The sequence below is a fragment of the Terrapene carolina genome, unplaced genomic scaffold (assembly GCF_002925995.2).
Source record: "Terrapene carolina triunguis isolate 2854851 unplaced genomic scaffold, T_m_triunguis-2.0 Scaffold62, whole genome shotgun sequence".
In the NCBI taxonomy this organism is placed as follows: Eukaryota; Metazoa; Chordata; order Testudines; family Emydidae; genus Terrapene; species Terrapene triunguis.
The window spans coordinates 64,595,734-64,621,041 of record NW_020664413.1 but is presented as its reverse complement, the minus strand read 5'-3'; the positions used below and the strand labels follow the sequence as shown (position 1 = coordinate 64,621,041).

The 25,308-nt window shown below is 41.9% G+C and overlaps 2 protein-coding genes across 3 annotated transcripts in view; both read right to left on the bottom strand.

Moving 5' to 3' along the window:
- VWC2L (von Willebrand factor C domain containing 2 like) overlaps positions 1–5,288 on the bottom strand; it is a 145,313-nt gene extending 140,025 nt beyond the window's left edge. For both annotated transcript variants that reach the window (XM_024206884.3, XM_026647711.1), the window contains exons 1-2: positions 4,772–5,288; positions 2,133–2,599 (exon numbers count right to left, since the gene is read on the bottom strand). In XM_024206884.3, the coding sequence (XP_024062652.1) occupies positions 2,133–2,543 (411 nt within the window). In that variant the 5' untranslated portion in view covers positions 2,544–2,599; positions 4,772–5,288. The remainder of the gene's footprint in view (positions 1–2,132; positions 2,600–4,771) is intronic.
- Positions 5,289–6,005: 717 nt separating this feature from the next.
- The window catches only part of SPAG16 (sperm associated antigen 16), a 702,831-nt gene continuing 683,528 nt past the window's right edge, over positions 6,006–25,308 (bottom strand). Inside the window, 1 exon segment of the mRNA XM_026647788.1 lies at positions 6,006–6,181. Coding sequence (XP_026503573.1) covers positions 6,006–6,181 — 176 coding nt within the window.

Genomic DNA, 25,308 nt, shown 5'->3' with positions numbered 1-25,308 from the left:
ATTCCATAGAAATACCTTGAGGAATAAGATAACTTTGCTATTTCAATATAGTTGGAGTTTCACCATAAGCAAGCTTCTTGTAAGGGCCAGTATATCCCCTCTCACTTTCTCGGGAGCAGAGATGAGTGAATAATTGATTTTTCAGTTCAGTGGCTGAAATTGTGATGTTTCAGTGCCCCTGAAAATGCATCTTTTTATGAATTTGCTATTTGCAGAAAAAAAAATCACTCCGCTCTATTCAGGAGCCCGGCTTTGAGGAAGAGAAGGCTTGATTGTGATTTAAATTGAATCAGGAGTATCTCCACTGAAGTCCTGCGTTGAGGATTATTTGATGTGGGGCATTCCACAATCTGATATGCTTTCCCTTAGTCATTAGGTGGTTATTATGATCGTGGAACTCCTCTGTCTACTGATCAGTCTCCAGCTATAAAATTAGCATTAAGTTCAGGTGGGGATTAAGTTTAAGCACAATAAATAGGGAATCAAATACATCTTATTCATTATAACTGAAGTTTTGGGGCTCAATCTCAGTGCATAACAGTGAAAACATACTCCTAGTGTTATCAGTGGTAAAGTTCTCATTCATTGTTTCTCTGAGTATAAAGGTAAAATGTGACCATTAGTTCCATGACAACTTTTTTTTTTCTTGCTCTAGGACCTCTCCTGAAAAGGTCTTACATTATTTTAGCATGTGTACTCAACCTTGACCCAGGAATTACACCAGGCCACTTATTTTTGAAGGAGTCACCCAAAGATGGTAACGTTCCATCTTCAAGGATCAGAGAATGATGCCTGTTATAGAAAGTTGGTCTAATTTTTCTTAGGCTACCAACATTCCAATATGTTTTTACAGGTCACACCATCAACAGCCTCATGTCATATTCTTCTGCAAAGCAAAGGACACACTGTTCATGAGTCTGTCAAGGATATGTGTCTAATGCACTATGGCAGCTTATGAAGCTACTAGGCTGCTTCTAGGGGCTAGACTTCACTATGGGGAGATCAACGCAATCAATGCAGCAGGGATCAATTTAATGGGTCTAGTGAAGACCCACTAAATCAACGGCAGAGTGTTCTCCGGTCGACCCCAATACTCCAGCTCTCCGAGAGGAGTAAGGGAAGTTGACCGGAAAATGTCTCCCATTGACGCAGCACAGTGAAGACACCAGGGTAAGCTGACCTAAGTTACGTAGCTGGAGTAGCGTAACTTAGGTCGACTTACCCCGATAGTGAAGACAAGCCCTATTCTGACTAATGCAAGTTATGGGTGGATGGGAAATCCCCCATGAAAGAAAAACTAAACAATATACTATTTACTACAGGAAACAACAGCAAGAGAAGATACTATCTGGAAATAAAGAAGTTCTATCTTGTGTTACTGAAATGCTGGAAAATACAAAGACTGAGGTGAAAGTATTTTCACTGCCAAAGAAGAAAAGAAACTGCCAAGTATATAAAGGGATAAGGCTTATATCCATGAAGAGTTAAAGGTTGCGTTTCAAAGCAAGTCTTCATTATTGAGCTATGAATCTGGAGGCCACATGTTCTAAATTCATATGTTGGGTATAGATGCTACTGCAACAGAAGTATGCATTTTCCTTAGCTTAATGGAAAACCTGTAATCTAACTTATTAAAATCACAAACATATGTTGTGTTAATGGTAAAGATTTTTAGAAAATATGTTTTGGTCTTACATTTAAGGTTTCTTTCAAAAGGACTTTCACCCCAACACTCCCAATGAGAACTTGATAGTTACGATAAATTATTTAGCCATATATTTCCCTTTATTTTAAAGTCACCTGCATGGAAATTTAGCTACTAGTGAGCTTGATTATCACTATTTAACCAGACATAGCAAGTCCAAATGCTAACAACAGTTACATATTTTGATGTACTTGTGAATATTAATTCTCCGAGCACGATACCGGCATTTTTTGTTGTACACATTTGGGTTGGGATTTTTGAAAAGTGCTCAGCATTGGCTTACCTCTGCTCCCACTGGAATCAATGGGAGTTTTACCACTAACTTCAGTGGGAGCAGAGATAGGCCAATACCGAGTGCCTTTGAAAGTCCAACCACTAAAGTTCATATAACATGTTAGTATTGAATAAATACTAAGATAGCTCATACCTTAAATTCCTCCAAGATTTTGTAATTTTTCCCATGATATTCACAAAAGTTTTTCACTTCTTTGCACTCTGGGCAGCATCCATTGTGTTCCACTTTAGTACACTTTGGGTGGATTTTAGGGCATTCTGGTTGATCACAAACAGGTCCATCCTCAGTACAGACACAAGGACAGTTGGAATGCCCTGGGAAAAAACGTTCTCCCAGTTTGTATACAAAGCCACTGTCATCCACACAGCCTTTCCCTCGATAGTCATCAAAGATCAGATTGTCATTACTTGAAGTCTGGTCGCCTTCATCAGCAGGGTAGTCTTCATGATTGATGGCAGCTGGGGTGACCAACCCAAGTATTAGCAACAGAAGTATGCAGGCTTCATGAATAGGACAAGCCATCCCCCTCCTCAACTTCTGCATACGGTCCTAATCTCAGATAGAAACAGCTGCTTCCATAGGGACACCAGAGAGGTGGTCTGAAAACAAATATTTAAAATGAGAATAACCTGAAATATTAACAAAAACAGACGTCTGAAGACCATGCTTTCAACCTGTATCTGGAGATACAGTGCTTTCAAAACAAAACAAGTCTCCTATCCTCAATTATTCCTAAGGAGAACAAAGCATACTAAATATGTACATTAAAGCTAGCAATTGCATATATAGAGAGCTATATATACACACGTACATGTGCATGCATACACCGTCCCATATGAAATCTCCACTCAAATGCTGACTTACATTGATGACCAATGTTTGCTTTTACCTATTTGTACAATTGGGTCATCTGACACACAAAGAAGTGGAATGATTGCCTGCAATCGCATAGTGAGTGGGTAATTCACTGGGACTGAACGCAGGATCGGAACTGTTCCTTTCCTTTTGCTGTAACCAATACCCCATCTCAGCTACAATACACAGCTCAGTTTCTTAAAATCAAGAGAATAAAGAATCAGGAGACGCCTTAGCAGAAAAAACAAAAGGTAAAACAATAATAGTATGAGCTCTGGTCAGATTTGAGCTTCAAAAACAAAAGACAATCCTGTATTTTATTTAGACTTTGAGAGATGGAATGTAACAGTGTTTTACAAGTGGCATTTTTGCAGAGAAAGGTAAAGGGGTTGGGCTGAGAACATCTGTCAAGTCTGTAGTTTTTTTTCCTATAGTCCAATGTCCTTATTCAGTATTTCTAGACACTGACTTTTTTCCGGGAAGCAGTATTCAGATTTGTATTAATTTCCAGGTAGGAGTTTATATATCAGTATTTTAAAATGTCTGGCAAGCGCACAGAATTATCGTAATATATTTGTCTCATTAGGTTAGTGACAGTCTTCATTCTAAAACTTAATATGCCATCGCAGCTACGTACAACACCCAGACCATTTGGCAATGGAGAGTAATACTTAAATGGCCAAGGTGATGATTGACTGATCTGAAAAGGGAGGAAAGCCTGGCCCTGGCCCAGGAAGAATTAGGCAAAAAAGAAAGACTCAGCACATATTTTCCTGTTACATTATTGTCTGTGTTGTGTGTCACATCCCTGTCACCAATGCACACGTTCTCAATCCTTTTCTAAATGCCATTCGGATGCCAGTGTAATGCCAGCAGAAAAATAGTCTCTCAACTGTTTTCGGATAACTGGGCAGGGAATGGCTGTCCTATAGTGAAAAGTATTTGTAGGGAACTTTTTATGAACTGAAAAATATTAGCTTTATGTTTATTAATAGTGAGGTATGCAGTTTCTGCTAATAGCATACACACAAATAAATGAATATAGGTATGTGTATTTACACACACACACACACACACATATCTGTAGAAATGCACACATACTCATATGGATATCTATTTCCTCTTCCCTCAAAAGAAACATTTCCTGTATATTCAGATTTTTCATGATTATTGATGTTAAATGGTTATATTAATAAAATCCGTCCAAAAGAATGAATCAGGAGAAAGCTATAACCTCACAAGAGAGGCTAAAGGATCCTGCTAAAAAAGGCAGTTTTTCTAAAGCTACTATAGAGGGAGACACCGGATATTACACAAGCTTTGTCAAAACCATAAGATATCCTCTTAATTGAAGTTCTCGATATGTTTTTATCACAAGGGCAAGGTACTGTAGTACTGCCAGCAATAGCTGTTCTAACATGCTGGGGTTTTTTTTAAAGTGTGATGCACACAGATAAGTCTGCATCATAGAACTGGGTAAAGTAAAGAGTTTTGCCCACCTAGAAGCCACAGGTAGGTATCAATGTTCAAAGCTCAGGTAAGTGGAGATTTAAGGGGGGGGGAACAGCCATCAGGAAAGCAATTGATATATGAGGTAATGTGAAATGCTCCAACCAGCCCACTAATCCCATCCACGTTTGATGGCCAGGCACTAAAACGGAAAGGATTACATATAAATCAATGCTGGTTTGGTACAGCCTGGGCTCATCTTAGATGCTCCACAGCAATTTCAAAGCCCCAGGAATGGGAGGGAAACGGACCCGACTGCACCTCCTTTCTGGGGAAGGGTTTCGCCGAGTAAACAAACCCGGCTCCGCGACGAATTAGTTGAACAGTTCAACTTTTTCATCCTCTCTCGTGAGCGGCTGACTCCGGGAGCAAGCGCGGCTCTGCCCCCGGGAATCACGTATACTCACCTGGCAGGCTCGGGGGGTAACGCTGCCGGGGGTCACAGCCCAACCTGGACTAAAAGGGCAGCGCTGGGTTAGTGAAAGCGGCTCCTCTGCCGAGTCCCGGGCAACCCCTTCCCATCTCGCAGCAGCGGCGGCGGCCCCCGCGGCAGGGCAGGGCAGGGGAAGGACGCTTCCGCCCGGTGTTCAGCATTCAAAGCAAGCAGCAGCTCCGGAGGCGAGGCTGCCTCGTCTCCAGCATCGCGTCCCACTTGCTCCGGATCTCCGCGGGGCTCCGGCACTCCGCAGCGGGGCTGGCTTACGCGGAGCAGCCCGGGCGCGGCAGCCGCCGCCGGCTGGGGGAGCTCAGAGCCAGCCCCGGCTGAAAGGCAGCCGGCACCATCCCCCCGACGCTGCTTCCAGCGGGAGCAACTTTCCCCGGGCTTCAGCCCCGCAGCCGCGTGGCCGGGCGCAGGGTGCCCGCCGCCGGGGTCCCTGCAGCGCCGCGGCCAGCGCTCCGCATCGTGCGCCGGGCGGGCTAAGAGCCCTGCCTGGGACGGGCCATTCCGCGGGGGCCGGGCGAAGCGGCAGAGCCGTGACTACACCCACGCGTCAGGAGATCGCACCGGCAGCGGGCAGCCACCCCCCCGCCCCTTCCCCGACCCCGATCTGCTCAATCCGGAGCCGCTCCCCCGATCACACCGCAGGGCTGGGGGCCAGCGCTGGGCTGTCAGCTCCCTGCAGCCACTGGAGGAGGAGGCAGAGGCGCCTCTCGCCAACTCCCCTCCTCGCCCCGCCGGCATTCAGCCCGCTCGCTGCAGGAGAGAGAGAGAAACAGCCCCACGTTGCTGCATTATTCAAACTTCGGAGCGGATCGCAGGCTAGGACGGGGGGGGGGGGGGGGGGGGGTGGGGGGGGGGGGGGGGGGTGTAGCTGAGCTCTTGTGGCTCTCGCTGTGTTACAGTCAAAACCGGCCTCCTTGCAATTCGTCTGGGCTGGCATTAGGCGTCATTGTAAAGCTACTGCTCCAGCAGCAGCCAAAGGCGAGGTTCAGAAAGACACGCTTCCGCACAAAGAGAAATGCGGGACTTTATTTGGCTCCAAGGCAGAGTTCGAGTCATGTCACCGTTTCGCGCAATGACCGCGCCCTGCAAACAATAAGGGCGAAGACATTTGGCCGGTGAATGGCTGCTGGCCTGGTGGCCAATCGGTCCCCCCAGGCGCTGAGCCTGCCCTGACCCGGACACCCAGCGGGGCTCACTCAACTCCAGAGTCGAACGGTTCCATCCGAGCCCCCCGAAAGCAGGTGCTCTGCCTTGTGATCAAAGACAACGCTCTGCACCTCGTCCTCGTGGCCCACCAAGCTGGACAGCTGCCCCGAGTTGAGTGCCAGGGTCTTCACCGTGCCGTCGTTGCTCGCCAGGGCCACGACGTGACCTGCAATTCAGAGCAAAGTCGTCAGAGGGCTAGAAGGCGACCGGAGGGCGCAAAGGCTGCAGCTGGGAAGGCTGAGGCTGTGGACTCTTGCTTGAAATGCACCCAGATGGAGCGGAAAGCGACATCCATCAATAACAACAGAGGAGATGTCAGCGTGAGGACCTGGACTTGCGGCTCATTGGGAAGGCATCTAGTCTATTTTTATTTTGGTTCAATGATTTAGGGCCAGATTCTGATACTCTCGCTGAGAAGCACTTTAGCCCACAGGTAATTTCACTCAAATCAGTCAGCACTCCTGGATTAAGATGCCATATCTCGCCTAAATGAACCAGAATCCGGCCCATTAATGTTGATATTCCCAGCATAATAAATTAAGGTGCCTAGGTGAGTTTAGGCGTCTAAATTCCATTGAACTTTAGCAGGAGTTGAGCACATAACTCCCTTAGGTTCCCATGAAAACTCCCAGCCTAATTAAACAGTTAATATAGAAGTGGATCCAGCAGTTAAAGGGGATGGCGGGAAGGTTTTAAGAAGTCCAAAGCTTCCTTGCACTTATTTATAGAACAAGCGGCCTCTATATCTTATCAGTCTAAATAAGCCCAGTATGTATTTATAAGTTTATTATTTTGCAGTTTAAATAAAAAGCATGACTAACGGCTGGTAAGTGATACATTTGAATCACCCCTTATTTTCTCAGCCATCAGATGAGAGAATCTCTCTGCTTCGAAATTAACTGCAATAATCAGGATCTTCACATATGTCCGTACACACACAACAATAACAATACCCAACCAAAAAAAAATCAATACATTCATTTCAAGGCAGATATGGTCTGCTCAACAAAGCCATCATTGTATTTCAAGTCATGATTTTGGTCAAACACCTTTAGCTATTAGAGGCAGGTTCAATATACCCTCAGAATGATTATGGCCCTTTTTTATGTATCGGTACTTTTTTCCCCCTGAAAGCAAAGACATATCACCCAGAGAAGCTGAATTAATGCTGACATTGACAAAGTCAATGCGGTATTGAAGCAAAAGTTTTTGACGAAGAGTAGGGAAAACAGGGCCAAGTGTGGCCACAGCTACTCCATGAATAGCTGATCAGGACTTATGACCAAACAAGTACATGGGAAGAATCTGGCCCAAAAGAAAATGTAATTTTAATGATGCTGAAGCCACAAGGTCTGGTGTATCAGAATCTGATGTAAATTTTATCCTGGAAATATATTGTTCATCCTTTCAGAATAATTCACGACAATGATGTCTCTTGTTATGCTCACCACAATAGGATGGCTTCATTTGACAGCGTGCGAGATAAACAAATGCCATTTTCTCCATTTATCAAGTGAAACATTTTGGCAAAATAATCTCAAAAATGCATTGAGAACATTAAATCACAGGTTATGCCTGGTGTGGTCATGGCTATTTGTACAAGAGGTGGAAGTATGGAAGTAGAGCTAACCATGATAAATATGCTTTATTTGCAAACCTTTATAACTACCGGGCTTCTTCATCTAAAACAAAGCCTGACACAGCAAAGATCTGTAGGATGGATTAGGGTGTCCAAAGCACCAGATGCGAATATTTATTATAAACTCTCTTTTAGCAAGTCTTTGCTGACAGAAGCATTACATATGGATTTCACTTGCAACCAGACTCTATGGGCAATTGCTGGGAGGTTTTCCCTAAGAGGCAAAACAAAAAAAAAAAGAAAAAAAAAAGACTTAGCTCAGAGTCTTAACGCTGAAACAGCTGGGTAGGGAGTTACTGTCACATTTAATCATTTAAAAACAGTAACAAATGCATGTATTCAAAAGAGGGAGGATTTGGACAGTCCCAGTTAACATTAGGAAAGTAAAATCAATCCAAATTGATATTTGAAACAATAAACTTATTTGTTTAGTTAAAATTCTCACTGACTACTGTACAAGGGGAATAGGACAGGCCCTAACGGTGCATCTGTATAACCTTTGCCAGCTAAATCATATGCTTGAAAGAAACAGATATTTATGTTATTTGGTTGGGGCATATGAATATCTGAAAATGATAGTAAAATATAGTAACAACTAGCTAGATGGTGTAGTAGTGATCAAAGAAGTATGTGTCTGATAGCTAGTACTCTCTGGGAAAGATGTTTGCGGGGGATGTAAGTGTTCGTGGAGAATGGTCTTTTCACACACATTCAATACTAGCCAATTTATGGTGCATTGCTATTGTGAACTATGAATAAAGCAACTTATTTGCTCTGTAGCAGAAGGGTGTGCGAGTGAATGTGTGAGTGAAACAGCAAATGGGGAAGAGAGGGCACATAATGGGAATGTCTCATTTCCGTTACCCTTTATCTCAACACCGATCTACTTGCTCATGATGATTTGCTGATTATAAAGTAAATTTACTCCCTCCTTCCTGCCAACATGAGTTTTTCTTGTTTCGAAGAGAAAACAAATTGCATTTTATTGCTGATCAAAATGTTCTCCAATCAGCAAACCACACAAAAACGATTACATGATTATCATGTAAAAATCTACTTACAGTTGGTGTTTTTACGAAGCACACTTATCTGTACATTAACAAAGGCACTTTGATGCAGCACTCATGGGAGGAGAAAAATATGGCATACAATGTAGTTCTACAGAGTCTATGGGCCAAATCCTCAACTGGTGTAAATCTCCACTGCTGTATTGAAGTCTATAGAACTATACTGATTGGCATCAGCTGAGTATCTGGCCCACTGTGTAGAAGCTGCAAAGCATCAAGATTGAGATCAACATGTAATGCCAGGGAAGACCCTATTGAGTCCAAACCATTTGCAAGGCCTTTGTTGGCGCCACACTGCTACGGGCTCACCCACAGCACTGGGCACACAGCTAGCAAAGGTGCCCCACTGCCTCTGGCTGCCCCATGACCAGTCCTGAACCCTCACCTCCTTCTCAGTCTGTGAGGCAGGAGGAATGACTAAGCAGGTCTTCATGGGGCCCTATCTACAGCATCAGCTTAGCACTGATGCAGCTAAATTGCAGTTGGCCATTGTTGGAATGTAGACACGCCGACTCACCTGAGGTGGCATGTTACTCTCTGAGAGCAGTGTAAGCTACAAGGTAATTTGCCTCACAAAGTACTCTGGAAATGGCTATGTAAACATGGCATCTTCCTCCTCAGCAGATCTGATCCCTCTGCATACTCAGAACCATTTCTGCTGACATTAATGACAAAATAAGACTGTACTGTTTTACTCCTGCTAGCCTGGCTGAGCCAACACAGTTAAGAGAATGAGCTGGATTCTATTCCTGCTTATGCATCATCAGCGGGAATTGTTAATTAATTCCAGGCTGTTACACCTGTGCAACCCCATTGCCGATAATGGGTGACAGGGGTGTCATCATTTGTTCCTCTGGATCCTTATTACAGGCGATGATGCATAAGAAGGAAAGGACCCAGCTTGATTTTGAGATCCCAATGTCAGGAAGCAGGGCTGGCAAAGAGGAACAGAAAGCAACTGAGCACGTTAGACCAGGAGTCACAGAGACAACAAGCATGGAAACTCAGGCTGTCATTTTTACAGTCATTGCTCAAAGCAGGACTGTGCACACTTATTTTTGCCTTCATCAGCAGTAATACTCCTGAACAGATGGCGGGTACAGGATTGGCAGCAAGACCAGGGGCGGCTCCAGGCACCAGCGCGGCAAGCATGTGCCTGGGGTGGCAAGCAGCAGGGGGCGGCATGCCGGTCATTGTGAGGGCGGCAGATGGGCAGTTTTCAGCGGCATGCCTGTGGGAGGTCCACAGGTCCTGTGGCTTCGGCGGCAATTCGGCGGTGGGTACACTGAAGCTGCAGGATCGGCAGATCACCCGCAGAAACGCCGCCGAATCCGTGTGACCAGCGGACTGCCTGCGGGCGTGCCGCCGAAGGCTGCCTGACTGCCGTGCTTGGGGCGGCAAAAAACATAGAGCCGCCCCTGAGCAAGACAGTCAATGGCAGTAGAGTACTGGCACTGGGGACGTGCTAGGAGTAATATGGTTCCAAAAGGGGCACTGCAAAATACTTTGAAACCTATGGGGTCTTTATGGGTATTACCACTAGGCAGGTTTTCATGACATGGTGGCAAAAATGCCTCAACTCCATCTACTCTAGCACTCACTCCACTGTTACCGCTAATGCAGCTACACTGTTCCTGCCTGTGACTGGAATATGGGTAATTTTTCTGGTTCAGCTGAATGGTGTTAGCACCAATGTGAATCACTGTGCAGACAGAAAGCCACAGGAAATGGCCCTGTTTTTAATGACATTGTTAGTTATACTTCTTCTTGCTTTACAGTGGAAAAAAATGCCAGAAGCCATCAGAGGTCATAATGGTGGGATATATTCATAAAATTCCCTATTGCATATGTGTTTGGTATCTGTTGTGTCTGTTCCTTCCCTCTCTACTGGTCAGCAACATAGAGCTTAATTCCCTTGTACAGGCCATACAAGGGGGAGAGGCAGATATATAATGTGTGGGAGGCTATGACTGTATGGTCACATTTCCTCTCTGTTCTTCCTGGGCTTTTTCTGAGTGATTAGGGCCTTCTGATCCTATCCCTCCAAATGCAGAGTAAGGGAACGGAGCATATGGCCTCCGCATCTGAATTAGCTATCTCCACACTGTTCCCAAATTCCAGTGTCCTACAAGCAAAGAGCTGTTCTTGGACTCCAGTTCTAAGCTCCTGCATGGTAGCTTGTCATGCTGCCATTTACAGATTAGCCAAGATCTTTATTTTAGACACTGATTAATTACAAGTATAATCCTGAAGTTTTAGCCAGATATATACCTGAACAATGATAAAATCCTGAAGATCATTGCAATTCTCCCCTTGCCCTCTTATCAACATTGCCCTTTTAGAAAGACTGCACATACAAAACATACCCCGGTGTTCTCTCTTGAGAATAGAGGTGCAATATCAAAAGATGCTATAACTTTATTTTATGGGCCAGACCTCATCTGGTGTAAATCAATGTAGGTCTATGGCCATTGATGGAGTTATGCTGATTCATACCAGCTGAGGATCTGGCCTTATAACTTTAGGAATATGTGTAAGATTTTGGAGCTACAGACATTTTGTAGACATCTGATACTAAGGGACCAAATTCTGATCTTTCTTACACTGATGCAAATGAAGAGTCACTCCAGTGAAGTTTATGCCCTGGGATAAAGCCAATCTGAGTCCAAAGTCATGGCCATTATATGTTTAACTACATTTGATTTTAAGTTCTACGGAAGCAGGGATCTGTATTTTTATTTCCTTGACTATCAAGAGCCATAAACACCCATGGTGCTAAGTAAATAATAATAACAATAATGAAACCACTTTATGTAAATATAGTATGAAATCCATCTCATGATATGAATTGTTGGCTACATCTAAAATAGTGCTGGTATGTTGAAGCAGTTTAATTTAATTTGTTACTGCATGATAGATTTCTTCAGAACACAAAACTAGACAAGATTAATTTGCTGGGCTGATAAAGCCAAATTACCTAGGGTAGAGGGAACAAGACCTGTACTTGTCAAAGGACAAAAAAATTGACAATTCATATTCCAGGAGATCCTAATAGAAATCACAGCAATGATTACCAGCTGTCTTTTTAAAATGAATTCGGAGCGAAGCTCTGCCAAGGCAACATTAGGCAATGCTTTACGAGGCGATGTACTCAAGTATCCATAAACAATGCCATTTTTGCAATGGAATAGCCTAAAAAGCAGACTGTTTTACTGATATTTGGCTTTGACACTTGATAAATCATGTTGACCGAAGCCTTTGATTTTTTGTTATTAAAGGAACAAGTCACAATCCCAAAGGCTGTTTTGCAGCTAATGTATCAAACAGAAACTGAGCCCGCCATAGAAAACACTCCAACAGATCTAACCTAATTTGCTTTCTACTTCCCTACTAAATCCTGCTATAGGCTTAGACTATTATGGCTAAATGTCCATGTCAAACCAAAGAAAAATGAAGGGCTGGTTGATTGGAATCATAAGATAATACTTATGTTGAAGCACTGAATTTTTCTTCAGGCAAATGAATGTAGAAATTATGCATCTAATTTAATTATTGAATACTCTAAATATTTCTGTTTTAGCAGGACCAAGCTGCCTAGTGCCTCTAAGAATTTTGGTAGCACGAATGCCAAAAAAGTCTAATAAATGCCACACACAAATCAATCAACCAACCAACTACTTAATGTTTCCTATTAGATTAAGACATCAGTGCTGATAAAGTAGAATATAAATAGCATTATTTCTTTCTATAATTCAATTATTTCTGTAGACCCAATATTAACTCTTTGGCTTATTTGTGGAACAGAACAAGAAATGCATAAAAAATCATGTAAAACTCTCCCTCAGCCTTTATTCATATACGTAGTCAATACTTATATTGACTATTCATGAAAATGAAGAATACTTGACTTGGATCATTGCTTCTAGTGAGAGAAGGAGGTAATAAAAATAATTATATTTCTCATTGAAAATAAACCAAGAGCAACAGTTTCCCCAATTTACCACCACCAGCTCTCCTTAAAACTGTAAGCAAAGCATTCTTCAAAGAAACAAAACCAGCCATTTCATATTTCATTCAAATTACAGGTGTCTTGCATGAATTTTAGCTATTTTGTTTATCATAACTGCATAGGGAAGAAGCCTGAAACTATTATGTGTAGCATAGATGAAATAACATATCATAGAAAGAAAGCAAAGCTTTGATCGATATGACAATGATTTTTATACACATCAGAACCAATTCAAAGCAATTCTCCGGGATCAATATAGATAGACAGAAATGCTTCTCAGCATTTATTACCTGTGGAGGGAATTATTGATTACCTCCATTGATTTCTTCTATGTATGTGGAGAGGCATCTGTTGTTTTTCTAGAAAGATGCCTCAAAGTGAAAAGTATCAAGAAACTACTTATATTTTAAGGATTTACATTAATGGTTCAACCGGTGTCATTACTCAAGACTTTGCAACCCCATTCAAAGAGAGGTGAAATATAATTTAGCTTATTTTTAGCACATGATTGTTAGTCAATATAACGTATTGTAAGAGAAGTTGTTTTGAAACCTTACCTGCAACTCATCTTTTAAAGTACACATTGTGCCAAATATGTTTTCACAGCCTGTCCCCTTTGTAAAGTATTCCTTTTTTTTTTTATGGAGATATTCTATCTCCTAGAACTGGAAGGGACTTTGAAAGGTCATCGAGTCCAGCCCCCTGCCTTCACTAGCAGGACCAAGTACTGATTTTGCCCCAGATCCCTAGGTGGCCCCCTCAAGGATTGAACTCACAACCCTGGGTTTAGCAGGCCAATGCTCAAACCACTGAGCTATCCCTCCCCCCCTGTTTTTACCATATGCATTTGCATTTTTGTCAAATGCATATGGTAAAAACAGGGGAGAAAAGGGAGAGGCTAAATTCCTTGCTGGTGTAAATAGCTGAAATTTCACTGAAGCCAATGGAGCTACAACAATTTACATCATTATTACTATATCGTATATTACAACAGTGGCTATAGGACGCAATCACCGATTGGGTCCCCATTGTGCTAGGCCCTGTACAAAAAGACGGTCTCTTACCCAGTTTGCAAACTAACTCAAAGACTAGAAACAACAGGTGGCCAATGGATCGAGGAGTACAAGGGAAAGTGGGACAACTGTAAATGTAATAAGCTGTGGTCAGACGGCCTACCCATTGCCAAATGCCTTGTAGGCATCATGGTAGGAGGAAAGGACTTGGCTCTAAATTTACAGATCCCTACCTGCTGTGAATCGTAGGAGCTGATTGAAGCCAATTTACATCAGCTGAGGATCTGGCCCACAAAGTTTAAATTTAGTGTGAAATCGCACAAGCACTTATTTTTGGGAACTTTTGCGGAGTAGGAATTGATGGAAGGGAAGGCATCCACACACACCAGTGACTTTGCAGGCAAATGTTGGAGGGCTAGACTCAGTCAGAGTAGATAAAATGTTTAACAGCTGTTGCAAAGTGTGATTGTAGTGGCTGTAGATAAAATTGTTCATTACTGTCATACCACGCAGAATGTTATTTACCAAGCAACTGATTTGCACCATACGAATGATGTTTTCTATATGTTTTTGTTCCATAAACAGCTTTCAACAAATACAGTAATTATTTCTTGTCTTCCACACGTAAACTATGTTTTGCTTAGGAATGCACTTCTTTGACATTGCTATAATTCCTAAACTCTAGCAGCACATGAATAAATCTTTGAAACAATCATCTCTTGCTAGTAACAGCACATACCCGTCCACCCCTCCCCACACAGAGCTTTTAGTTAAGTTTTTCACAAGAGGGAATGAAGAAGAATGTTCTCAAGAAGGTGCTAATTTATATGGAATAATTTGCAAAATATTGTAATAATTCAGTCCAAGATAATTGGGAAAGAAAGAAAGGACTTCAAGAATTTGCTGACACAGGGAATGGTTTTTAATGAGTTGTGACTGAACGGACACTTAGTTCCTGTTAAGAAATCACTGATTTTTCTCTCAGGACTACCTAAGTCAAAGACGCTAGAGATCTGGCAATGTGCATTAGGGAAAATTACCATTATTACAAACACTTAAACTCCTGAGTCATCTTATTCATGCAAAATGTCCCATTGAATTCAATGCAATTACTTACATGCGTAAGTGTTTTCAGGACCAGGGCCTTACTTTGCAAATAGAGAAGTTTTAATGTGATTCCGTATTTTTTATTGTTTTCAGATAAACCAACTGCAAAACAGCATAAAGGGAGTAGGAGACGATCAACAGAAAGAAAAGAATAGAAATACACAGAGTCCCAGGCTCAGGAAGGTACTTAAGGCCTAACTTTAAGCACGAGTTGTTGTAGGGGCTTCTTATGATGGACAGATCCACTTTTATTTGGTTCTTTAATAGGACTGAAACTGTTGGAGCCTTGTAAGGGGAAATTTAGCTTTTCATGTTGACTGAGGGTATATAAAGGCAGGACACAGATTTACTATCAGCCTGCTAAACCAAGGGTTGTGAGTTCAATCCTTGGGGCCATTTAGGGATCTGGGGCAAAAATCTGTCTAGAGATTGGTCCTGCTTTGAGCAGAGGGTTGGACTAGATGACTTCCTGAGGTCCCTTCCAACCCTGGTATTCTATGATTCTATGTGTCACTAGACTCAACTATTCAAGGAAGAGAACTGTAACAGGAATTAAGGCCAGAGGAAAAAAAGACTTCTAGGCAAATTCCTCAATAGAAATTTAGGAATGTGTAGGGGGCTTTTAGTGAAGCATAGAATGGTCCACATTGTCGCGGCGATGGGTCATCAGGGTAGAGTGATGGTGCTGCATCAGAACTGGTGACATCGATTCCACATCGGCTGGTTATATTTCAGTCCCTTTGGATGGAGGGTTGTCCCTAGCAACAGATGGGCTTACTATAGGATATGTCCATAAGCATTTAGTTTTTGGAGATTAAGGGATCTGGTCGGCGTTTGGCAAATTCAAATGGAGCACACTGTTTAGCTCTGATTATTCTTCTATAAGGAAAACTTGACCTAGATGGAGAGGCATTCTTTCCAAAGCTTGAACAGTTCTCAGAACTTGACAAATGCTTTTTGGTAAAAAAAAAAAATATCACTGGAAAGTTACTCAAAGCAGAGAAAGCAGGTATCTGACAGGAGAAAATCCTTTATCTAAAGAGTCTTATAAAAGATTTTATAATATCCTGGACAATTAGTGTACAGTTATTTTTCAGCTAAACATGAATTTGTTTAAATTAGATTTTATTTGGCCTTTTGGTGGTATTTAGTGCTTTTGAACTGGTTGCTTCTTGAAATAGAAAAAGAAAAAGAAAAGAAAGTGGTTTGTGTTGGAGGACTGTTTTTAGATGTCACTTTTCAAGTGAAGTTGTGGAGACACATTCACCATTCAACACTAGATCCAGAAGGATGAGCTCATGGTTCACTTTCTACAAACATCAGTTCTATCTTTTCTCTAGGAATGGCAATATTTCATTATCTTTTCTATCCACCTGGAAGAAAAACAAACTGTATTTGCATCTAGTAGGAATAGGTTTGTCTAAATATCAATTGTATATATTTATATATGTGCATGTATGTTCACCTGTGCAACTGAGTTTACCAGAATATAAGATTAAGTACTTGGCAGATGGCATTCTGGTAAACAGTGGAAAGATCATTAACTCTGCTTAGAATTTCCTAACAGCAGGTAATTGAAGAGAGCAAACATAGGTGAGGATTTATAGTCATTTATGTTTAGTTTGTGTAAGTGTTTGGGGTGGAATATCTGGTACTCTTCAATTGCTATAATACAAGGAGGGTATTCTCACGGAGAAGATAAAAAGTGCATTGTTGAGAAAAAAGGGTGGAATAGGATCCATTAATCAACTACACACTGCTTCGTCTCTGATGTTGTCTCTGAGGCCCAGCTGTTCTGGTAGTAACCACAGACAAGAGTTATCCTCAAGCTGAAAAAAATAACAGACCAAGGGCTGGGATATTCAAAGGGACCTAAGGAAGTTGGGCACCCAATTTCCATGGATTTTCAATAGCAGGTAGGTGTCTAACCTATCAAAGCACTTTAACAAGGTGAATTTGGAGATGTAAGCTACAGAAGCCATTGAAATAGAGCAAGAAATGGATCCTCATGGAAATGAATAGCTTTTAGTTTTTTGGTAGTGACTAGTTAGAATTGTATGTCAACTAAGTGGTATTTCATCTGTACAATATCCACTGGTATAAATTAATTCAATCTGTTCATCCGATTTCTCAAAATGTTATGGTGATGCACGTATACATATAAAGTTGCTGGGTTCAGGTGCAGCGAGAAGTAAGAAGGCTTTTTATTTTTGTGATGGGGATCTCAACAGAGAAGAAGTGTGGGAGAGTGCCTGCTCTTGCTTTGGGCAACTCAGGAAGATCCTAGTTTCTTTGTATATTGACAGGCATGACCGATACCATTTCTGCACACTTGGAGTGAAATATTTTTCTTGGACAGAAAGGTCAGCAGTTTTGTCATGTGCAGACCTGGGGGACCGATAGCCAGACATTTGAAAGTGGCTGTTATAGCCACTGTAGTGTTACCTCTGTATTTGGCAATCACCACTGGAGTACTGTGACCAGTTCTGGTGTTCACAATTCAAGAATGATGTTGATAAATTGGAGAGGGATCACTGAAGAGCCACGAGAATGATTAAGGATTGGGAAACATGCCGTAAAGTGACAGACTGAAGGAGCTCAATCTATTTAGCTTAACAAAGAGAAGGCTAAGGGAAGACTTGAACAGTCTGGAAGTACCTATATGGTGGAACAGAAATTTGATAATAAAGGACTCTTCAGTCTGGCAGACAAAGGTATAACACAATCCAATGGCTCCAATTTAACAGCGAAGGTAATGAACCATTGGAACAACTTACCAAGGGTACTGGTAAATTCTTCATCACTGGAAATATTTAAATCAAGATTGGACATTTTTCTAAAAAATATGCTCTAATTCTAACAGGAATCAATTCAAGGAAGTTCTCTGGCCTGCGTTATATGGGTCAGACTAGATGATCACAGTGGTCCCCTCTGGCTTTATAATCTGTGAATCTAAACATCGGACTGGCCCAATATACATTGGTAACGATAGCACATTTGTTGGAATATTAATGATATTATGATGCTGAGTCAATGGGAAGCAGTACGAAGACGTATCAGAGTAAGGACTCGATCAATAATTGTGGTCTGAGGAATTTCAGAGAATGTGACGTTAATAACATTGCTGCTATAGCCCGCAGGCCAAGGAGATGACAGGAAAATGTCAAATGTTAAAATTCTGCATGAGTGGAAGGTGACTGCGGAAAAGAGTAACGATCAGTATAATCTGCTGATCTTCACAAATGAATTAATCATCATAGAATTATCTAAATGAGGTCCTGAGATGAAACTCCATTCGTGGGGACATTTTCCACAATAATTTCTGATCAAGTGGAAAGTATCCACATTACAGTTAGGGTTCAAGTTGAACCATCACTTTTAATAACAATTTTTATTCTTCTATTAAAATGGCACACATGAAATTTCAATTCAAATGAATAAATACTGGACGTTGAGCCAAATACCTTCTCCAAAATGTGTTAGTTACTTCTTTGATATTTCAAGCAACTTTCCTACAACAATCTGGGAGAAACAAACCTTGATGTGAAATATGTTAACTAAAACATCTTAACTTACCTTTCTCAGTGTTCTGGGAAACCTAGAATAATGTAAGTGATAGCAAAATACATGTTACAAATTGGAATTTACACTGGACTTCTTTAGAATTGGGATCCCTGTATATAATTTTTGATGCAAAATGGCCTACACTATTAGAAGTCAGTATGATGTCCAGCTAAAAGATCAGGGCATTCATATTATTCCAGTTGCAAGAATTCTATCTTTTTTTATCGGCCTAAGAAAGGGGTTAAATATCTCAAAATATAGACATAGATTTTCTGTCATTTCACAATGCAATATTTCTGTTGCATTTTATAAACAACATAAAGACAGCAAGACATTCAAAAACCTGTCTCTGTCTAATAGAAACACAATTTTCAGAAGCATTAGTAGAATGTAAAATAACCCTCTTTTTATTAATATTCTACTCCTCTCTCTCTTTTTGGATGCCTGCAGTCATTCAATACAAGCCTCTTTGATCCTCCTTTCTTTCTCAAATGATAATATGGATATGCGAGTGGAGTACAAGATCAGACCAGGATGTAAGTAATGACTTATTTTCCCCATGGATCCCCATATGTGTCATCTATTCAACCTTATCATTAGCTTAAAGAATGAAGGGCCAGATTTTTAATGGGATTTAGGCACTTTAAGATGCAGACGGGTGCCTAGTGGATTTTCAAAAAGACTTAGGCACCTAACTACCATATTCCCATTGAAATCAATGGGAATTAGACACCTAGGCATTTTTGAAAATCCCACTGGGTGCCTAAACGCCTTTAAAAATCTGGCTCCCATTAGCCAGTGTTCACTACTGAACCTGGATCTTCATGGCAGAGTGCAGTCATGAAGCCATAGCAACAGTCCATAATTTAAATATATTTGATACTGAAACAGATTGCATCCTTTGCATGAGTTTTGTAGCTCTAACACTGAGGTAATGCACTTCTTGTCTCTACTGTACTTCTAACTGCTTGTAATTAACACCTCCCTCTCTAATACAATTCCCTTGGCTCCTAGAATAGCCTTATAGAGTGCACTAAGCCTAATGAACATTTCAGATGTGGCCCTCATTTATGATGAAGGATGCGTGAGATTAAAGTGGAATCAGGTGGTTGAGAGTTGTTGTCAGTTGTTCTGCAGGCATGGATGTCAAGCTCAATTTAAGTCTTATAAGAATTTAAACTCATTGTAATCAGATGCATATAAATGATCTCAGGTGAAAAGGAGTTTGGAAAAAATAATCATTTTGCTTCACCTCACAAGTTGCAACCTTCGCTCCCAAACGTTTTTACCATTGAGTATGAGCACTGAATAAAGCACTTCTGTTCTCCTCGGGCTGGATTATAGAGAAAGCTGCTGATAAACACGTGTTTTGAGAGCTAATGCTTTTAGAATTCATCTTCCATTTGCATCAAATTAGCTGATGAAACAATTCCATTTTGGCTATTAAGTTAGTTTGCAAGACCAGAAGTAAATGAATAAAGACGGAGATTGTTATTCATCAGGTTGATCTTGTGCTTAAGGAATGGGATTGAAATACACAAGACCTTGGTTCAATGCCTGGTTCGGCTACAGATGTCTTGTGTGACCTTGGGCAAATAACTCATTCCTCATCTGTAAAATGGGGATAATAATGCTCCTTTTCTCAGAAGCTTTGTCCATTTCGATTGTAAATAATTCAGGGCAGGAATGGTGTCTTATTCTGTTTGTTCAGCACAACAGAGCCCCAATCTGAGTTGAAACCCTGAGGTGCTACTGCAGTATAAATAAATAATAATAATTGGTTTTAGAGATTTCTTTAATGTCGATTATTATGAAATGATTGGCACCTAAATGTTTTGCCCTGCAAACAACTAAAATGTGTTTTACCATGATAGTGAAAAAACTCAGATTTAGAAACGGGGTTTAATAAAATCTTTTCCAGGGAAAAACTTAAACATAGGCTCCGCCCTTAACAGAAGCATGTTATTGTCAACAGTGGCACAAGGAGGAACCAGGGAAGGAGATGTGGCTTGTTCTTTTACCTAAACATTCCTACTACTGTCATTTTTCAGGTTTGTCATATTCACTGTCTTGACAGTGCAAACACTACTCTGTAAAATCTGTCAAAGAGGCCAGTTGATTTCCTACATCTTCTGACACTTGCAGCTCTTTAATATCAGGCTGTCAGAACACCTAAGAGAAAGACAGGTGCTTACTTGTTCAGTGCTGTTACTGTGACTACCATCACACATACTTTAATCATTAGCCTTATACTATGAAATTCTGACTTTTATACCCTTGGAGTTCCAGGCTGTAAAATGCTACTGGCATAAATCTATCTTATGGGTTAGCTAGCTCACTTGCCCAGGGAACTATATTTATAAAATGAATCCTTTGTATTTTATGAAGTGTACATTATTTTTTCTAAAATTTTCTACTGTGATCTGTTGCTTTCACTGTTGTTTTTTGTAACTCTTTATTGAATTTATGATACCCATGGGTGAAACTCAGTTGGGTAACACTCTTCTCTACCTTAAACCAAGGGAGATTAGTCACAGTCATGAGCAACGGGTACTGCACCAACCCAAGAGTAGCCCTGGAAGGCACTGGACTCAGAGAAATCTCTCTAAGCCACATCTCCTTCCCTGGTTCCTCCTTGCGCCATGCTTATCAGCAGCACATAGCCACACCCGCTGTGTAGCTCAGCTCTTCTGGTCGATGAGCGGAAAGGGGAGGGGTGGATTCAAAGCACTATCCATTCCTAACCCAGCTGTTCCAGGGGGGAGTAAGAAGGACCCCTTCTTCCATGGAGGATAGGTCCATCAGTGGCTATTAGCCAAGGGCTGGTCTATACTTAGCCGCTAGTTCGGCGGCTGGGGATCGAACTTCCGGGTTCGATTTATCGCGTCTGGTCTGGACGCGATAAATCGAACCAGGAAGTGCTCGCCGTCGACTGCGGTACTCCATCTCAACGAGAGGAGTACCGCGGAGTCGACGGGGGAGCCTGCCTGCCCCGTGTGGACCGCGTCTGAACCGCGGTAAGTTCGAAGTAAGGTATGTCGACTTCAGCTACGTTATTCACGTAGCTGAAGTTGCGTACCTTACTTCGACTTGGGGGGTTAGTGTAGACCAGGCCCAAGATGCAACCCCATTCTCTGGGTGTCCCTAAGCCTATGACTACCAGATGCTAGGACTGGACAACAGGTGATGGATCACTCGATAATTGCGTTGTTCTGTTCACTCCCTATGAAGCATCTGGCTGCTGTTGGAACACAGGATACTGGGCCACTATGATCTGACCCACTGTGGCCATTTTTATGTTCTTATGTTTCATGAAACCTTCCACACCTGAATTGTTACCCCGTATATTGTATCCGAGTTGAATTTTAAATGCTTTGAAGCAGGCACTGTATATTTTTGTGTGCTCTACAAAATGCCGCATATTTAGCTTTCAGACCCGAATGAGTATTATTACAAATACTGAAACATTTTTCCTTATTGAAGTGCAGTAATATCAAGGTATAGCCAGATCCATGATCACAATTCTCAAATTAGTTATTGGGGTGCAACATGCACTTGTAACACACAAGTTCTTTTTCAGGTGGCTACTTAGAGCTAACTAACAAGATGAAATTGATAAATCACACACAGAAACTTTATAAGCTTTTGATAACTGTGACAGGGTGCGGAGTGAGAAGCACTTAGTCAGCCCCGGCCACTCCAGCCCCAATCAAAGGGAATGGATTGGGGCTGGTTGGATAGCCCTGTGTCTGCCTGTTAACAGGCAGCACCTGCCAGCCTCATTAGCCAGGGCTATAACGGCTGACAGGAAGCCGGAAGAATGGGGGAAGAGAAAGGCTAGGCACAGAGGAAGGTGGGAGCCTTCGGGTCTGTTGCTGGCCAGGCCTGCATTTGGCAAAGTTTGCTGCGAAACCTGTACATAGGTGGAAAGTGGTGGCGGGAAAACAACTGTAAATAAAGAACACGGGTGTTGCATCAAGCTGAGGCATTCCTGACTGATTGGAGGGGGCAACAGGAGCAGCCCAGCGTGCGCCTTGCTACAATAACACAGACAAATGTAACTGAAATCATAGAAAAATCAGTATACAAAGTATAAAAATAAGTACAGTAAAGTGGCTTCCTACACTGTTCATACTTATAATCTTACATTGTGCATACTTACAACCTTCTGGAGACCTTTAGAAACAAAGATGGAAGAAAATGTAAGTGGAGATAACCCCAAGAAGAAGGTGCTGAGTTAGGCTTCCTACCTGGCTGTCCCATTTCATCCCCATGTCCTAACACCAGGCTGGATAACCACATCTTTTATACACCTTTTCCTATTCCACCCACGCAAGGCTGGGACCATATCAGATGAGGTTTCGGACCCTGCCCATGTGTTGTATTCTGGCTAACCATAGTTAAACTTCCAACTGTTATCACCTCATTTGTGTCAATTAACGTCCCAATAATTTTGATATGTCAATGCAGTTAGCTCCATAGTTACTTTATTGCAAAAGTTCCCTACAAGTAGCGTGACCAGATGTCCTGTTTTTAAAGGGACAGTCCCGTTTTTGGGGACTTTTTCTTATATAGGCGCCTATTACCCCCCTCCCCGGTCCCGTTTTTTCACAGTTGCTATCTGGTCACCCTACCTACGAGGCTACCATACGTTCATTTCTGGGTTACTACTTTATCACACAATGCATTGCTAAACTATCACAAGAGACATATTGCAAAATTTTATAACATTGGGTCAAACACATAATACTCTTGTTAGCTTATACCAACCGCCAACTTCTACTGGGCCTCACTTTAAGCCCTTAACACCTAATGCTGAAGACATTTAGCAGGCCTATTTTAAAAACTTGTATTTTGGTTCTTCTGTTTGCTGTTACAGCTTCAATTGCTTCCATTACTATTTCTATACACATGCTTAGCAGATAGATTATATTTTACCCAAAAAAATATCAGGTCAGGGGTCAACAGTTAACAAAAGAAATGGATTGCTGTACATGCCTATGAACATTAGGCCCAGCATATCCTAATTAGGTATGTGGGAATCATTTCTAACAGAAAAGCTTGCAGTTAGTCCAGACTATTTTATAAACCCCCTATCCAATGCACATTTTAAACTTTTTAAAGAAAATAAAGCAACCCAAATATAAACAAACACCACCACCAACAGCCCTGCCCTGTGTATTTTGAACTTACAATGGATCAGTCCACAAATAGTCTGTTAATTGTGAGTACCGCCAGAGCCACCGCTTTCTGGAACTGGAGCAATTACATTCTCCAATTTTCATAACATTCAAATGAAAGCCCGAGTCACTTCTTTATCTGACTGCTGCGTTACAGGAAGAGCACACACAGATATGGGTAATATACACACTGTCATTCCAAGAAAAGCCAAGGCTGTGTGCGAAGAGCATGCTTATTACACGTGCCCAGGAAAGAAACAGACAGCCTGTGTTCTTTCTCCTTCTTGGCCGAAAAGGCCTTCATAAATTCTTCTCTGGCAAACAAGAGGCAATGATGTTACTACAGAATTGATGGTAAGCATGTTTCACGTAGAGGAAGACAACGATTCAAGTAGGTGGTGCGCACAGTGACCATCATATTGAAAAAGCTGCTAGTTTAAAGCAGATGAGACCTGTGCTCATATAGATTTTTTCCCCCTGTGAATTCTATTCATAAGACGATATGAAAAAACACTTCTCAGGTAACAATATGCTCCTAAAAGCAACCAATGTTTAATTCAGCACTGAATTATCTTGAAATAAATTAGACATTAAACAATATGAAATTTCCATCAAACAGCACTTTTGCTGTATCTTCTTTTCTTCCCGTTATGAGCATTGGGTCCCACTGTCATAGGGCCAAGTCCTCAGTAAGGGCAAGTTCACGTAGCTTTATTAACTTCAATTCTTTCTTTTCAGAGAGCCCTCAGCTACAAAGTTTGGGTCCAAATCCAGATCTGGACTCACCCAAAGTTCTGGAGTGTTCAGATCTGGAGTTCTGGTTTTGCCCATTACAACAGGAGAAGTCAGGCTCAATGTTCAGATTCAAACTCTCCCAAAGTTCACAGGTATTTGGAGCCAGAACTTTGGTGTGGTTCCAGGTCTGATTTTCCTTATACAGTGTTAATATAACATCTATGGTTTTAGTTTTGATGTCACAACAACTTTAAGCAAAGCTAAAGCAACCACAGAGGGACATGTGAAATGGAATTTCAACAACAGAATCTTTCCTCAAAATGGTTGCCCTGAAATTGAAAAAATGCCTTTCACATGGACCTGAAACTGTATCCAGAATGGTCACAAATTCTGCTGCTTAGAGAGTAAGGGCGAGAGCCTATCCTCAGATCTGAATGCAGTAGCAGGTGTGTGAGAGTGCATCGAAAAGGCCTGCTCTTAAGGTTTTGTTTCTTTGATCTTACTGCTGCTTGCAAACTCAAGGAGAGAATATTTAAAGCAGAGGTCAGATGAAATATTTTTTATGAAAATTCACCATGCAAACTCCATTCAATTCAATATTTTCTGACATCCCCTTGGCATCTTGTCAACTTACACTTGAACTGTACTGCTTACCTTTACTCCCAAGCCCTCTCCACTTCCTCTGTTCTTGTAACTGATGAACATATCACCAGGGCCGGCTCTAGGTTTTTTGCCGCCCCAAGCAAAAAAATTTTTGGCTGCCCCCCGTCCCAGCCCTGGGCTCCTTGCCGCACCCCCCTGCTGCCCCAGCCCTGGGTTCTCCCCCCGTGACCCGCACCCCCTGCCGCCCCAGCCCTGGGCTCTCCCCCCCCCACACACACACCCTGCCACCCCAGCTCTGGGCTCCCCCTTACCTCCCCACCATTGCCCCCCACACACACCTCCTGCCGCCCCAGCCCTGGGCTCTCCCCCCCCCCCC